Source organism: Mauremys reevesii, linkage group 16, assembly GCF_016161935.1.
Source record: "Mauremys reevesii isolate NIE-2019 linkage group 16, ASM1616193v1, whole genome shotgun sequence".
In the NCBI taxonomy this organism is placed as follows: Eukaryota; Metazoa; Chordata; order Testudines; family Geoemydidae; genus Mauremys; species Mauremys reevesii.
This window is the reverse complement of record NC_052638.1, coordinates 21,899,275-21,912,706: the sequence shown is the minus strand read 5'-3', so window position 1 is coordinate 21,912,706 and position 13,432 is coordinate 21,899,275. Positions and strand designations below refer to the sequence as shown.

Genomic DNA, 13,432 nt, shown 5'->3' with positions numbered 1-13,432 from the left:
GTTTCTGGGACTTCGTGTAAGGAATGTGTTTTGTTTTTGTATTAATTTGTATTACAGTAATGCCTAGAGGCCCCATCAGTAGGCACTGTACAATCATACTGAGAGCCAGTTTCTGTCCTGAAGAGAAAACAATCTAAATAAGCAAGATAGACGAAAGGTGGAGAAGAAAGAGAGGCACAGAAAGGTGAAGTGACTCGTCCAAGGTAACACAGTAGTTCAATGGAAGAGCAGGAAATGCAACAAATTCTCCTGACCCCCAGCCCAGTGACATCTGCTATATACCACACTGCCTCCTTCATGGAGATAGGGTTGTGGGGGCTTTAGCTCCTTCAAACAATTTAAGGACTGCATTAATAAGTAAAGGAAACACTGAGTTTGGAGCAGCAGCTTGTTTATTAAAAGTGGACAAGTTTAGCTGTAGCACAAAATTCCTCATTACAAATCTGAAAAAGTTCCAAATACTGCAGCATCTCTAGTCAAGCATCCCCTGCTGGACACTTGACAGGCTGGCTGTTATGTTTAGGTCCCATCACACTAGATCCCCATGGGCTCAAGCTTCCCTTGGCCTGGGTAGGCTCCAGAACAGTCTCTTTGGCCTCTCTGGCATAGGTGCGACTTCCTCAGATTCTGGGGGTTGCTCAATCCCTGTTCCATCCCAGGCCCTGCCCCCACTCCCCCCTTCTCTCAAGCCCTAGCACCTCCTAAACACCTCTGAACAGTTGACAGGAGGTGCTGGGGAGAGGCACTGATCCTCAGGGCTGCCAATGGGTGCTGAGCACCCACTATTTTTCCGCCCTGTGGGTTTATACTCCAGCAAGGGTGCAAGGCTGGGAGAGCTGGGAAATTGGATGTTGTCTTCTGTCTGTCCTTGAGTGGCCTAGGTAAAGCACTCAGGTAGCTCAGTTGAGTGTGGCACCACCTGCTGGCATGTTGGGTGATAACAGGGCAGCTCGCTGAATCACCAGCCCAGCAGTATGGCTAGGGGGCAAAGAGGTTCCCATGGCTCCCAGATGTCACCCCGGGGGTGACAACCCATTACAACCCCATTCACAAGGTTTCATTGGTCATTTTCATCTCAACGAAGATGAAAGCTGTTGGCTGTTTCAGATACAAAACAATTGACCAGATTCTCACAAGTATAAACAGCCTCCCAACATGAACATACTCACCCCAGAGGGACAAGTAATAGTTGAAAGCATAACACAGGTTTTGCAAAAGGTTCCAACATCAATCACTGTTTACTTTAAAAAAGCACAATATACAGATCTAGACAAAATAAAATGATACACCATTCCCAGCCTCAGTTTCCTTGCCACTTTGGAGTGTTTCAGGATTTGGGTCAGTATCTTTTCAGGATTCTAAGTCCTTTCACCTAAACCTCTCTTTTCATGGCTTCCTCTCTGGGGTGTGGAGTCTGCTCCATCTCTCCTCTCCTCCAGAGAGCTTCCTTTGACCTTGGCTGGACCCACAGTCAAAGAAGTTCTCATTGGAGCTAAAGTATCTGCTATTACTTCCTCATACGTTCATTAAATAAGAAACATCCACAATACAGGTCAGTTTCCATCCACATTGTACAAGTATATTGCATGGGAAGGGTACATGGCAGCAGAGTTCATAAGACCCCCTAAGCTCATCACCAAAATACTTCTGATTAGCTTCTTAGGGCCATTTTGGCCAGGCTCCCTGCAGAGCAGGTCTTAGCCTGCAATGCCTCAGATCAGCAGACCCTGTCCCAGGGTGAGGTTAAAAAAAAAAATCTTCCCACTTCCCCTCACCCCCGAAGCCAAGCCTAAAATCTTCACCTTCCCACTTTCTATCATCCCTCTCACATTTGATTACATCTCAACTGACTAAACTGAAGCTATAGACCAAGGATTAACACCCCCACCCTTTTCTGTGTGTTGCCTCAAGCAGTCACTTTACATTTATTGGGACTTTTCCCACCTTCTGGTGGGCAGTACTCATTACTAACCTCAGTTTCCCGTTCTCTCAGAGGTGTTCCAACTCTCAGTACTGTTCAGCCATGCCCTAGTTTCCTCACTTCCTGCAGAAGTTTGGAGCACAGACACAGTCAGCACTGACTTTGTTTCCCCAGCAAGGGTAGACTGAGATCTTGCCCCAATGGCTTGTGGGTCTGACCTAGGTGTGTGTGCATCTGAGCCCCTTGGGTTTAACTTTACTCTGTTTGGAAATTATGTATCATAAGAAATATCCCCATAATCAGCACTTCAGAATCTTTTTGCTGTCCACAATGACTCAGGCCATGAGCAGGGCAATGCGGTTCATCACAGGGCCCTTCACTCACATCTGCTTGCCTGCCAGCCCCACATGTGGTTTGACTATAGTGCACGCAGTCCCCATGTCCCGCCACCCTTCAAATGCCTCCCCATTGATTCACACCTCAAGGTCCCATTGGGGATGTGGCTGTACACGACTCTCTAGGTACACAAGACATATGTACAGAAGGGTGGGGGTGTAAATTCAGTCACATGCACATTGTACATCCTGTTTGCTGTCACATGGTTAACCTGCTGCATCTGTGGCACAGCACCCTAGTTCCACTCTGGCCAGGCTGCCACAAAGTTAATCTGCTGGGAGGCACAGCCAGCTCCTTGGCATACATTCACCAGGCAGTTTGAATATTTGTGCCCCACTCCCTGACAGGTGCCGCACTTCAGCTCCTTGAAATCTTTCTTTGTGGTCAGCTTGGTGCTGCTGCCCCCCCTCACTTGGGTTTACCTACTTCCCCTCTATGCAGAGCATCCCCTTCTCCTCCTGGGTCCCATGCATGGGCCACTCCCCTCTGTGCCATCTCACATCCAGACCAGCTGTCAGCAAAAGCATCAGTGCATTTTCCTCACCACACACACACATATCCCTTGGGTCTGTCTATTAGCCAAGAGTTCAGGTCAGTAGTTTGTAGAACCGCTTCAGATTCATTAACACACAGGCATCTTACACACTGTTAACACCCCAACCAGTTCCCCATTTCCACATGTAAACTCTTCAACTAACTCATAGCCTCTCTTCTTTGAGCCACCCTAATTGTCTTCCTGAATTGCTTATGTAACCCCCTAGGTTTCTCTCACCCGGAGACTCTGACAAGGACTACAAATAAGGTAGAAGCTGCAAGGCCTTAGACCAGAGGTGGGCAAACTCCAGCCCACAGGACCCTTCTGCCTGGCCCCTGAGTTCCTGGCCTGGGAGGCTAAGCCTGGGCTCCTTCCCTGCTGTTCTCCCATCCCTGCAGCATCAGCTCACTGTGCCACCAGCCAGCGCAATGCTCTGGGTAGTGCGCCTGAGAGCTCTTGCCAGGCCGCGCAGCTGCAGAGCCATGCTCTGACCTGGTGCTGTGTGCTGGCTCCAGCCGGGCAGCACAGCTGCCTGTCCTGGTGCTCTGAACAGCGCAGCTGTAGCACCACCAGTACTCCAGGCAGCACAGTAAGGGGGCAGGTAGCCAGGAGGGGTGTGTGGATAGATGGCAGAGGAGTTGGGGTGGTGGTCAGGGAACAGGGTTTGAATGGGGGTGGGGTGTCGGGGGCCAGTCAGGAAGGAGAGGGGTGGTTGGATGGGGCAGCCATCCTGGGGGCAGTCAGGGGACAGGGAGCGGAGAAGGGGTGGTTGGATGGGGCAGGGGTCCCAGAGGGGCAGTCAGGAATGAGAGGAGAGGTTGGATGGGGCGGAGGGTCTGGGGGCAGGGAGCCAAGGGTGGTGGATGGATGAGGCAGGAGTCCCAGGGGTAGGGGCTGTCAGGGTGAGAAGCAGGAGGGGTGGGGGGTCAGGCCACACCTGGCTGTTTGGGGAGGCACAGCCTCCCCTCACTGGCCCTCCATACAATTTCAGAAACCTAATGTGGCCCTCAGGCCAAAAAGTTTGCCCATCCCTGCGTTAGACACGGGTCTCATCATGCTGGCGTGCCAGAGTCTCCAAAAGCATAGCCAAAGGATCACACACTCCATAATGTCTAGCTTCCCCCTCCCTGTGCAAAAAGGCCACATGGAACTTGTGCAGGAGGGGAAGAAAAGAGAAGCACCCAGGGGCTGTGGAGTGCCACTTAAAAGGGGGAGGCCATAGATTTGCCCCCCACACATCTGGCCATTCTCCTCCCCACTATGGCTCTCCTCCACCAGCAACTTTGCCTCCTCTGGCCCCTACGGCCACTATCTCCCAGGCATCTCAGCTCTCCAGGGACTCCCCTAACTTACCCTCCCAAGAGCCTCTCCCACCTCAACTCCTCTCCTTATCTTACTCCTCCTTGTTGGCAAGCCTTGCCCTTGGGTGACCAGTCCATCCTTCTCAGTTGGTCCCCAGTGCTGAAAGGGGCCACCGTGGTTTCAGCAGGTGAGAGCCCAGAACACTGCATGCTGTGCATGCACAGAGGGGCCTGTGTGCCAACCATGACACACGCATAGAAGTTATACATTCAATACACACAACCACACATGCACACCATAAGCACCCCCTCACTCCCCAGCAAACTACATCTCTGGACTGACAACCACAAAAGTAGAAAAATCCACCAGACAGGTGGCAAATCTAATGTCCATTTATTTACTTCAAAGTGGCCTGGGTGGCTTCCTAAGCTCCCTGACCTATGGGAGAACCAGTCATGATGCTCTGGGCAGCCTGATCCTGAGGAGTTGTAGCTAGCTGGACTGATAGTGGGTCTCCTTAGGGAGAGGAGATCAGAGTCCTCAGGCACAGGAGGAGAAAAAAAAAAGATAGTAGCCTTTGTGAGAAGCAAACAGCCAGCTTGCCTATAGAAAGAGCAGGAGAAGCATAGACTGGTGAGGAGGCTCACTGAGGCACAGAAAGGTGCCCTTCTCAAGAAGAAGAAGAGTTTGCTGAGCCATTTCCCTGCCAGGAAAGAAAGGAGCTAGAACTTGGTGCAGTAGCAACTTTCATCCCAGCCCTGCTACCAAATACCAGTTAGTCCCCCAGGGCAATGAGAGGAACTTCAAACAACCAAGCCTATCTGAGGGCTGTACCCCTCTTGGGCTGATAAGGACAAACTGAATTATCGGGGGACTGCCCCTGCTCCAATAAGTGAGTAGTGTAAAAAGAATATTCAACAGCCTTAAAAAAAAAAAAAAAACCCTCTAGCATTCTCAGGGACCAGGAGTCCCCTCCAGCCTCTGCTTCAGGTCCACTCTACTTGTAATGAAGACAAGTCCTCTCCCCTCTGTCCTCCCCTATGGAAAAGAAACATCTATAGGAAATCAAAAAGAAACAAAACTGACCTGAAACTCAGGCAGTCTTCCTGCAGTAGCCCTTTGGGCTTAGTCTACAAGGGCTGTAGCTCAGGTCCTCCTATGAGGCTTACTGCTAGCTCCTTCTTCCCAAGCCTGTCTCAACTACCCATTCACCACCCCAGCACATGGCAGGTTTTCCCTTTTAAACTCCTCCTCCCTCTGGGCAGAACAAAGCTTGCAGGTGTGTCTCCTTTAAAAGGCCCAGAGGAGCTCGTTAGTCACCTGTCAGTGTAACGGCATGTCCCTCCACACCTCCCCAAATAAAATAAAAAAGTTGTATATGTCCTTGTAGCTCATATTGTAACATAGCTATAATTTTAGTTGTACAGATGTCAGTGTCTGCCTGTACAGAACTTTAGGGCTAACTCTGAGTATGGTAATAAAATTAAGCACATATGTAAGTGTTCCTAGGATTGTGGCTTGCTACCAAGACCATGAGTGTAATATAAATGTCTAAAGATCAGATAGAATCAAAAAGAGCATTCCAAAAACACAACAGTGAACTGTCATCATGCCGAGGCAGGGATGTTGTGATGATATGCTGGAGTGACAGGATAGTGTTTTCATGTGAGATGTTTATGTGATTGCAGTTTTGGATCTGCTTAAATAGCAATCTGATGTAACATAACGACACTGTGTAGCAACAGTACAAAGTTGTTATGACTATGATGACCTATTGGCAAGCATGATCACATGGCTATGATGTGACAGTGCTATAATCTTTTACAAACTGTAATGGCAAGACAGTGACTTGGGCTATGACATTTTGTTGCTGTATGACAGCACTTCACTATGACCTGATGATTCTGTGCTGTGATGGCATTTTGCACTGATCTGATGGTGTTTATCTGAAGCAGTTTGGTACTTCAATATCTGTGTTGCAGAATTAGGGTGTTTTGGTACATGGGGTGATGGTTTCGTGTGAGTTTGTCTTTAGGGCACAATATGCCATTTATATAAGGCACAATGTTATGATACAACATACACATTCTAAACAGGTAGACTTAATTTTGCCAGATGAGATGAATGGCCTAGATCAGGGGTTCTCAACCTTTTTCTTTCTGAGGCCCCACAACATGCAATAAAAACTCCACGGCCCACAACTACTATTTTTCTGTATATAAGAACCAGGGCCAGCATTAGGGGGTAGCAAGCAGGGCAGTCCCCGGGGCCCCATACCACAGGAGACCCTGCAAAGCTAAGTTGCTCAGGCTCTGGCTTCAGCCATAGGTAGCGGGGTTTGGATCACTGGGCTTCAGGCTCAGATGGTGGGGCTTTGACTTTCTGCCTTTGGCCCCAACAAGTCTAATGCCAGCCCTGCTTGGCAGACCCCCTGAAACCTGCTGGCGGCCCCCGGATTGAGAACCAGGGGACTAGCTGACCATGGGGGGCCCTGCCAACCCTACATGTCTGTGATTCTGGCATGGTGAGGTGACGTCATTTTTGGCGCATTATCTCATTTTTATACGGCCCCATGTGACCTCACGCATTGCGTACCATGATGTCACTGCCACGCAACGGTGTTCTGAATGACATCACCGTGCAGCACTGGCAGTGCCGAGGTGACGCGATGTGGCACGGGGCCTAGCTAAAGCCGCTACGCGGCGGAACCCAAGGCTGGAGGGCGGGGGACAGAGCCGAGCCTGCGCACCGAGCCCGATGCCTGTCTGACGTCACGCAGTGTCCATCGGCAAGCTCAGCCTGACTGGCCCCCGCCCAGCCGAGGGGGGCGGGGCGTGCGCACGTACGTACGTGCAGGAGGCGGGGCACGTTGTCCGCGCGGCGCCACGGCCACCGGCGGGTTGCGGCCGGGAGTGACTGAGGTGATCCGCTCGAGACGCAGTCGCCGCCATGTTGTCCGTGGCCGCCCGCGCCGGCCCCTTGGCTCCGTACCTGTCGGCCGCGGCGCACGCCGTGCCGGGCCCGCTGAAGCCGCTGGTGCCGGGGCTGGTGCCGCAGGCCGAGAAGCTGCTGCTGGACCCGAAGGGGCCTGTGCTGTGCCGGGAATCGCTGAGCGGCCGAGCGCCCCGCGGAGGCCTCGTCGCCACCGCCAGCCTCAACGGTGCGGGACAAGGGTGGGGGCAGCCTGGGGACGGGAGTGTTGCTGGGGCCTGTGGGCCTTGCTGCCATGGGGAGCAGCGCTCGGGTCGCTGCGGCGCGGCGGGGTGGGGGTCGGGAGCCGGCCCGGGAGGAGACTCGCACCACCAGCGGCCCCAGCCTCGGGTCACTGTGGGCGAGGGGCATGGGCCAGGCCAGCGTCAGGCCCTCTGCATCCGCACGTCAGCGTTGGCGAGGCCTTGGGGGTGACCTTGGAGGCTGGGGCTGCACGTCTCGTGCTCGGGTTTCTTCTACAGCTCAGCTGGGAGCTGCTGACTCTGGTCTGCGCCCCAGGAAGTGTTTGTGTCTGGCCCCAGCGCAGGGAATCTCTTCAGCCCACGTAGGCCCTGGAAATCTCCCCGCTGTGCGGGACTGAGGGAGACTGGGAAACGTGAACAGGCTGAGTGTTTTCCATACTTGAGGAAGTAATTGAATCTAATCCAGGGCAAACTGTGTGATCACAAGCAGTGATTTTAAACAAGAGTTTGTGCTTGACCCCTTGGTAGGTCCTCCGGGCAGGATTTCACTTCCCCGCTCCAGAATGGGGAGAGAAAAGAAAACACTGCATGTAGCACGTCAGTGGTACTGAACTGTTTTAACTACGAGTGAAGGACTCCATCTGAGACCAAAAGTGAGGGGGTTCTTTATAGTTACAAAAACAAGTTTTAATCTTGCAAGGCGACTCATGCCGTCAGCCTCACTATTGTCCAATTCATGCAGTGTTTTGCAATTGTATGTGCAATGGTACTGACAGAGTAGTTCCTTTTAATAGACTGTTTGTACAGTGGATGACTTTACAGAACTTAATTTTCAAACTTAGCAAAGTCAGCTCTCCATAAAAACTTCCCATGCAAAACTTCAGTATAACCTCTTTTCCAATAACACTGTCCATGTGCCAGTTTTTAAAACTGGTTGTATTTATTCCATTTTCTTATTTAAAAAAAAATGGGCTTACACATTAGTGCATAAATATGGAGGCACAAGTGGGCGTACACAAGTGTTCACCAACTGAAATGTGAAATGCCACTTGGCCTTGTCTACATTGACGCAAGTCTTGTTTAAAATCAGGTTGAGGACATTTCTGAAGGTCCAAGCATTAACCTAGTTTCTAGAGACAGCAAGGCAATGAGGGTATAAGCCTGCACAAAATTGACAGAATAGTTTCTCTCAGCTTCCAGATTGCCCTTGCTTGATTTAGTTAATAACATTTTTTATTGTAAATGGAAAAGTTGCAGCTGCACCTAAAGTGGTCACTGAATGTATGTGTTGGGGGGGAGGGAGAGTCTCAAGTTCTGAGTGATCAACTTGAGACTGTTTTGGCTTGATTTTTCAGAGGAGCAGAGTACCTGCACCTCCTCTTGGATGCAAATCAACCTCAGTCTCAGTTTTTGGGACCAGACATTGCACTTAGAATTAGCAGCTGTGTCTGAAAATTTTGGCCTTTATCTGACATAATTGAGATACATAGAACTCTGCATGACAATTTTCAGTCACATTCCAGCATCAGAACCCCACTTTAAAATCCTTAATTCAAACTGTCTTGTGTGCTGCTGCGTTGTACAGAAGTCATCAATCTTCCAGTTCAGTGGCATGTAGTAATAGTTTTCACTGTGTGGTCTCAGTTTACACAGATGTTGGGAACTACTATTCCTTGTGGAAAGATGCTTTTGTAGTGATTACAATTACACAAATATTTGAGGCTGACATTCTGCTATAAAATGCATATCCTGTCATTAATTTGACTAATACTTGAGTGGTTCCATTGAAGTCAGAGTAAAGTATATGTATAAATATTTGCAGGTTCATGGCCTAAATGCTTTTTTAAATCCATGTTTCTTAATCCCAGTGTTTCCAGGGAAACTTTAAAATGAAAAAAAAAATCTCAATTTAAGAATTTGTCAGTCTTCCCTCCCTCCTGCCTATGGTATTCTTCAGGTTCAGTGTAGAACGTTAACATGTGTAATAGGCCACCATTTAACCTAGTACTGTCTCCAAAAAATATATAAATGAATAAAAAATTGATTTTAAAGTTTTAAGTTTTGGGTAAACCATCGCTCATAAGCAGTCTTTCAATAAGAAAAGTATGGAAGGGAAGATTTAGCAAGGAAACAGATTTCAAGCTTTTAAGAGGTTATAGAATTTTAAAATGTTCTTTAATGTTGCTGTATTTTAAATAGTGCCAGGGCTCTTTAAATCATTACATAGCTCAGTTGTGAATATAGTGTCAGATACTGGTGGGGGTGGTGGAGGTCACATGATAGAAACTGGTTAGGTTTCCCAAATGGTTTTATACTACCACAACAGGGTGGTAACTGTTACTTTCTAACAATATGCAGTTATCAGATTTACTGTTCACAGAAAGTATTATAGACCTCTTTCCAATTTCACCTTGAATTCCTGAAAACAAAACGCTTCATAGTCAATATAGTACTAGGTTTTTATTATGAAGATGCTTGCAGTTAATAGTATTTACCTTTTTGTTGCAGCTCCAGCTAGTATTCGGTACATCCACAATGATGTCACAGTACCTGACTTCTCTGACTACCGTCGCCCAGAAGTGTTAGATAAAACAAAATCTTCTCAAGAGAGCAGCGATGCTAGGAAAGGGTTTTCCTATTTTCTAACCGCAACAACATGTGTAGCCACTGCCTATGCTGCTAAGAATGTTGTCACCCAGTTTGTTTCCAGCATGAGTGCTTCTGCTGATGTGTTGGCACTGTCAAAAATTGAGATCAAGTTGTCTGAAATTCCAGAAGGCAAGAATATGGCTTTCAAGTGGAGAGGGAAACCCCTTTTTGTGCGTCACAGAACCCAGAAGGAGATTAATCAGGAAGCTGAAGTACCATTGACTGAACTAAGAGATCCACAGCATGATTTAGACAGAGTAAAAAAACCAGAATGGGTTATACTGGTAGGTGTTTGTACTCATCTTGGTTGTGTACCCATTGCAAATGCTGGAGATTTTGGTGGTTATTATTGTCCTTGCCATGGGTCGCACTATGATGCGTCTGGCAGAATTAGAAAAGGTCCTGCTCCAGCCAACCTTGAGGTTCCATATTATGAATTTGTTTCTGATGACTTACTTATTGTTGGTTAAATAGCTGGACATTTGTCTGCTTCATCTTTTGCTGCATGAACATTGTGAAAAGGGGTTAATATTCGGGTGTGGTATAAAACTAAATGATCCTAAAAATGTACCTAATTGTCTAAAGTCATTCTTACCAAGAAGTACGCTTAAATGCTTCTCAATAAAGAATCAAACTGAGTGATGTCATTTACTTGCTGTTATAAAATGCTGTTAGTGTATAATTACTGAAGAAATCTTGATGGCAGTACCTAATAAAAAAGTTATGGATGCCCTGTAATAGGTATGGGGTGATGTAGCGTTGGAATAGAAAGCTTAAGCTAGAATTTTCCATATTTAATCCTAGCCACTCTCCAGAAAACCCTTGCATATAGAAGAGGAAAAATCTGACCTAGGAACAACTCAGTTGTTTTAGGGAACAGATAAAAACTAATCTTTAAGAGGCAAACTTAACAAAAAAATCCCTACTCATAGTTACAGACATGTTATTTTAGTTTGAAATATCTTGCTTTCTACAGCAGTCTACATCGGTTATGACTTTGATGGTAGATGGAGATTAAAAACTGATTAAACTGCTGATTTAAAAGTAAAAACAAGTAATTCAAGTGTAGTGAGACTTCTGTATGTGGTTGTGTGCCAGAAAAGTCAAGTTCTAATCTCATTAACTTCTTAAATAGAAGCAGTTAACTGGCAAACAAAATAGTTTACTGATGGGAACTCAACTTTCTAAATCCACCCCCCTCCCCAGCCCACCCTCACCCCCAAAATCAAATAGGCAAAATCTGACCAGGAAGCATGATAATATTCATCTATTCATGCTTTAGCACTGCTAATATTTTTATTTATGCTTTCACACACTTTCAGTCCAGAAAGTTAGATGAATCATTATAATGTGAGAGAGAGCCATAATCCTTTCCTTTTTAAAGCATGTGTATTTTGAAAGGGTTAGTCTGTTGCTTAAATCTGAAAGTGTCCTCATTTTAACATTGCCACAAAAGGAGATGGTTTCCAATGGTGGGTTTTATATAATATATGCACAACTAGGAAAACTGGAAATCTATGCTCGTGGCTTTAAGAACAGACTGCCATATCTGAGTAGCATAATTCTTCCATGTATGACTTGTGTAACCTCATAACAATTGTTAAATTCTGCAACTCTTTTCAACCTCTATGAAACCATAAAGTATTAACATAAAACATTTACTTCACTTTGCAATATTTGTTTGGCATTAAGCTGAATACCTCTAAGCTGGCGTTTTTAAAAACTGCTTCCTCTACCTATATTGCATGGATCCCATTCTATTAATTTTACAGTTTTTTTAATAACGAACATTCCTAAATTGCATCCAGTCTTATCAAGTCATTATTTCTTGTCAGTCTCTGCTGGCTTTGGGGAGAGAAAGCAAGACTAGTTGAGTATTACAGCAGTATGGGCTCATATTCATAGAATTAACGGTTTATCATTTTTGTGATAACACCTTGTTTTATAATAGATATTCACAGAATCTAGGTAGGTTCACTTGATGCCAAAAGCCTGCACTGGCAGCAAGCCAGGAACCCGAGTGCCTAATTTACATATATACAAGCATATTTGCTTGGATTTTTCTTGACAGTTGAAAACAAATTACTTATTTAAGTTCACTAGCAATAACACGTCGTTATCGTCAACTTACATTTACATTGAGGGAAAAGGAGGAGGTAAAGAAAATAACTTTCTACTTTATGAACACTTGCTAATCCATAACTCCCCTGTGAGCTAGGTAAATCACCATATTCATAAGAATTGTGATATTCAGAACAGCAGTTGATGCAGTCTAGTCTTTCATGTCAGATACTAGCCAGAACCAGATGCTTCAGTCAATGTTGTAAGAATTAACGCTGGGCAAGGGATGATAATTCTGTTTCATGGAGGATTTTGAAATTATTATTGAAATTTTGAACAGCCAAAATTATTTGAAACAGAATCCAAAAGTTTTTTTTAAAACAAATCCGAATATTTAATTTCTATAACTTTAAACTAAATTCTACCTGGAGGGCTGCTGGAGAAACTGGAACACCTAGCTGAGATGGGAGCCTCGGAAGTTATGCTCTCAAGGCTTCCCAGCTCCCCTTGAATCTGCAGCACATAATTATTCTGAACCCACAGCATTTTACTCATGATCCATAAGTGAAACCTGAAAGATTTTACATATGCACGATGAAGTATCAAAATGAGTATAAAAAAATCCATTCCAATTTCTCTTAATATATTCATTTTACGATGTTAAATACGTAGGTCTAAATAAGGGCTGCATCTGCTATTTAGTGAGATTCTGCTGTTCAGAAGTTCTGTGAACCAGTCTGTTTCTATTTAGGAGCCTAACATTTGAAAGTGTTGGCTCTAGTTTTCAAGCCTTGTAGTCTGACATGTGTGAGACAAGTGTCTATTTAAAAACAAAAAACCCTGAAATAAAGGCCTTTTGCTTACACATATGCACTGATTTGCCTCAATATTTGGGAACTGATCTATATGGGGCACCTTGAATTAATTAGTGAATTTCATGAGTTCTCCAAATTTATCAGTGTATATGTAATCATTATACTTTGACCTGCTTAATTTCTGCTACAGCTCTTTAAGTGCCTGGTAATAAGCCTTTCTCCGTATTCCTAAATTGCATTGTTCCAGAACATTTGTTGGTTTCAACTTATTGGGGGGGGGAATCTTGCAAGTTGTTGGGCAAGTAGAATCAGACAAGTTAAGACCTTTAGCTCCTCCCTCCCCCCCCTTTGAGCTCCCAAGCTGAACCTTGAATTTATATGAACATCTTCCATTGTGTAACAGCAAATAGTTAGCCTATTAAAGAATAGTTAAAATCCCCAGCAATTCTCTTGTTTTAAACATTCATCACAATTATAACAAGCCATATGATTCTTCAAAAACACTGAATATTTTAACAAGTTCAGTCATGTTTGTGCATGTATAAAATCCTAGACTGCTTTGCAAGCATGCAAAGCCCTG

General features: G+C 45.8%; 1 protein-coding gene and 1 long non-coding RNA gene across 5 annotated transcripts in view; one reads left to right on the top strand and one right to left on the bottom strand.

The window, feature by feature from the left end:
• Positions 1-5,636, bottom strand: part of LOC120384245 — a 300,429-nt gene extending 294,793 nt beyond the window's left edge. For 3 of the 4 annotated variants that reach the window (XR_005588706.1, XR_005588707.1, XR_005588709.1), the window contains exons 1-2: positions 5,241-5,636; positions 1,973-2,044 (exon numbers count right to left, since the gene is read on the bottom strand). This is a non-coding gene — a long non-coding RNA (uncharacterized LOC120384245). The remainder of the gene's footprint in view (positions 1-1,972; positions 2,045-5,240) is intronic. The other variant, XR_005588708.1, reaches the window with a different exon arrangement.
• Positions 5,637-6,850: 1,214 nt separating this feature from the next.
• Positions 6,851-12,342, top strand: LOC120384843 (cytochrome b-c1 complex subunit Rieske, mitochondrial). Its single transcript, XM_039503946.1, has 2 exons — positions 6,851-7,314; positions 9,836-12,342. The coding sequence occupies exons 1-2, from the start codon at positions 7,104-7,106 to the stop codon at positions 10,444-10,446; spliced, it is 822 nt and encodes a 273-aa protein (XP_039359880.1). The 5' UTR covers positions 6,851-7,103; the 3' UTR covers positions 10,447-12,342.
• Positions 12,343-13,432: the final 1,090 nt, after the last annotated feature.

What these genes read in the sequence shown, in the direction of transcription:
- LOC120384843 (XM_039503946.1), top strand. Translation starts at nt 7,104, where the DNA reads ATGTTGTCCGTGGCCGCCCGCGCCGGCCCCTTGGCTCCGTACCTGTCG. An exon ending in CGCCACCGCCAGCCTCAACG is followed by an intron (nt 7,315 to 9,835) that starts GTGCGGGACAAG and finishes TTTTTGTTGCAG; the next exon opens with CTCCAGCTAGTATTCGGTAC.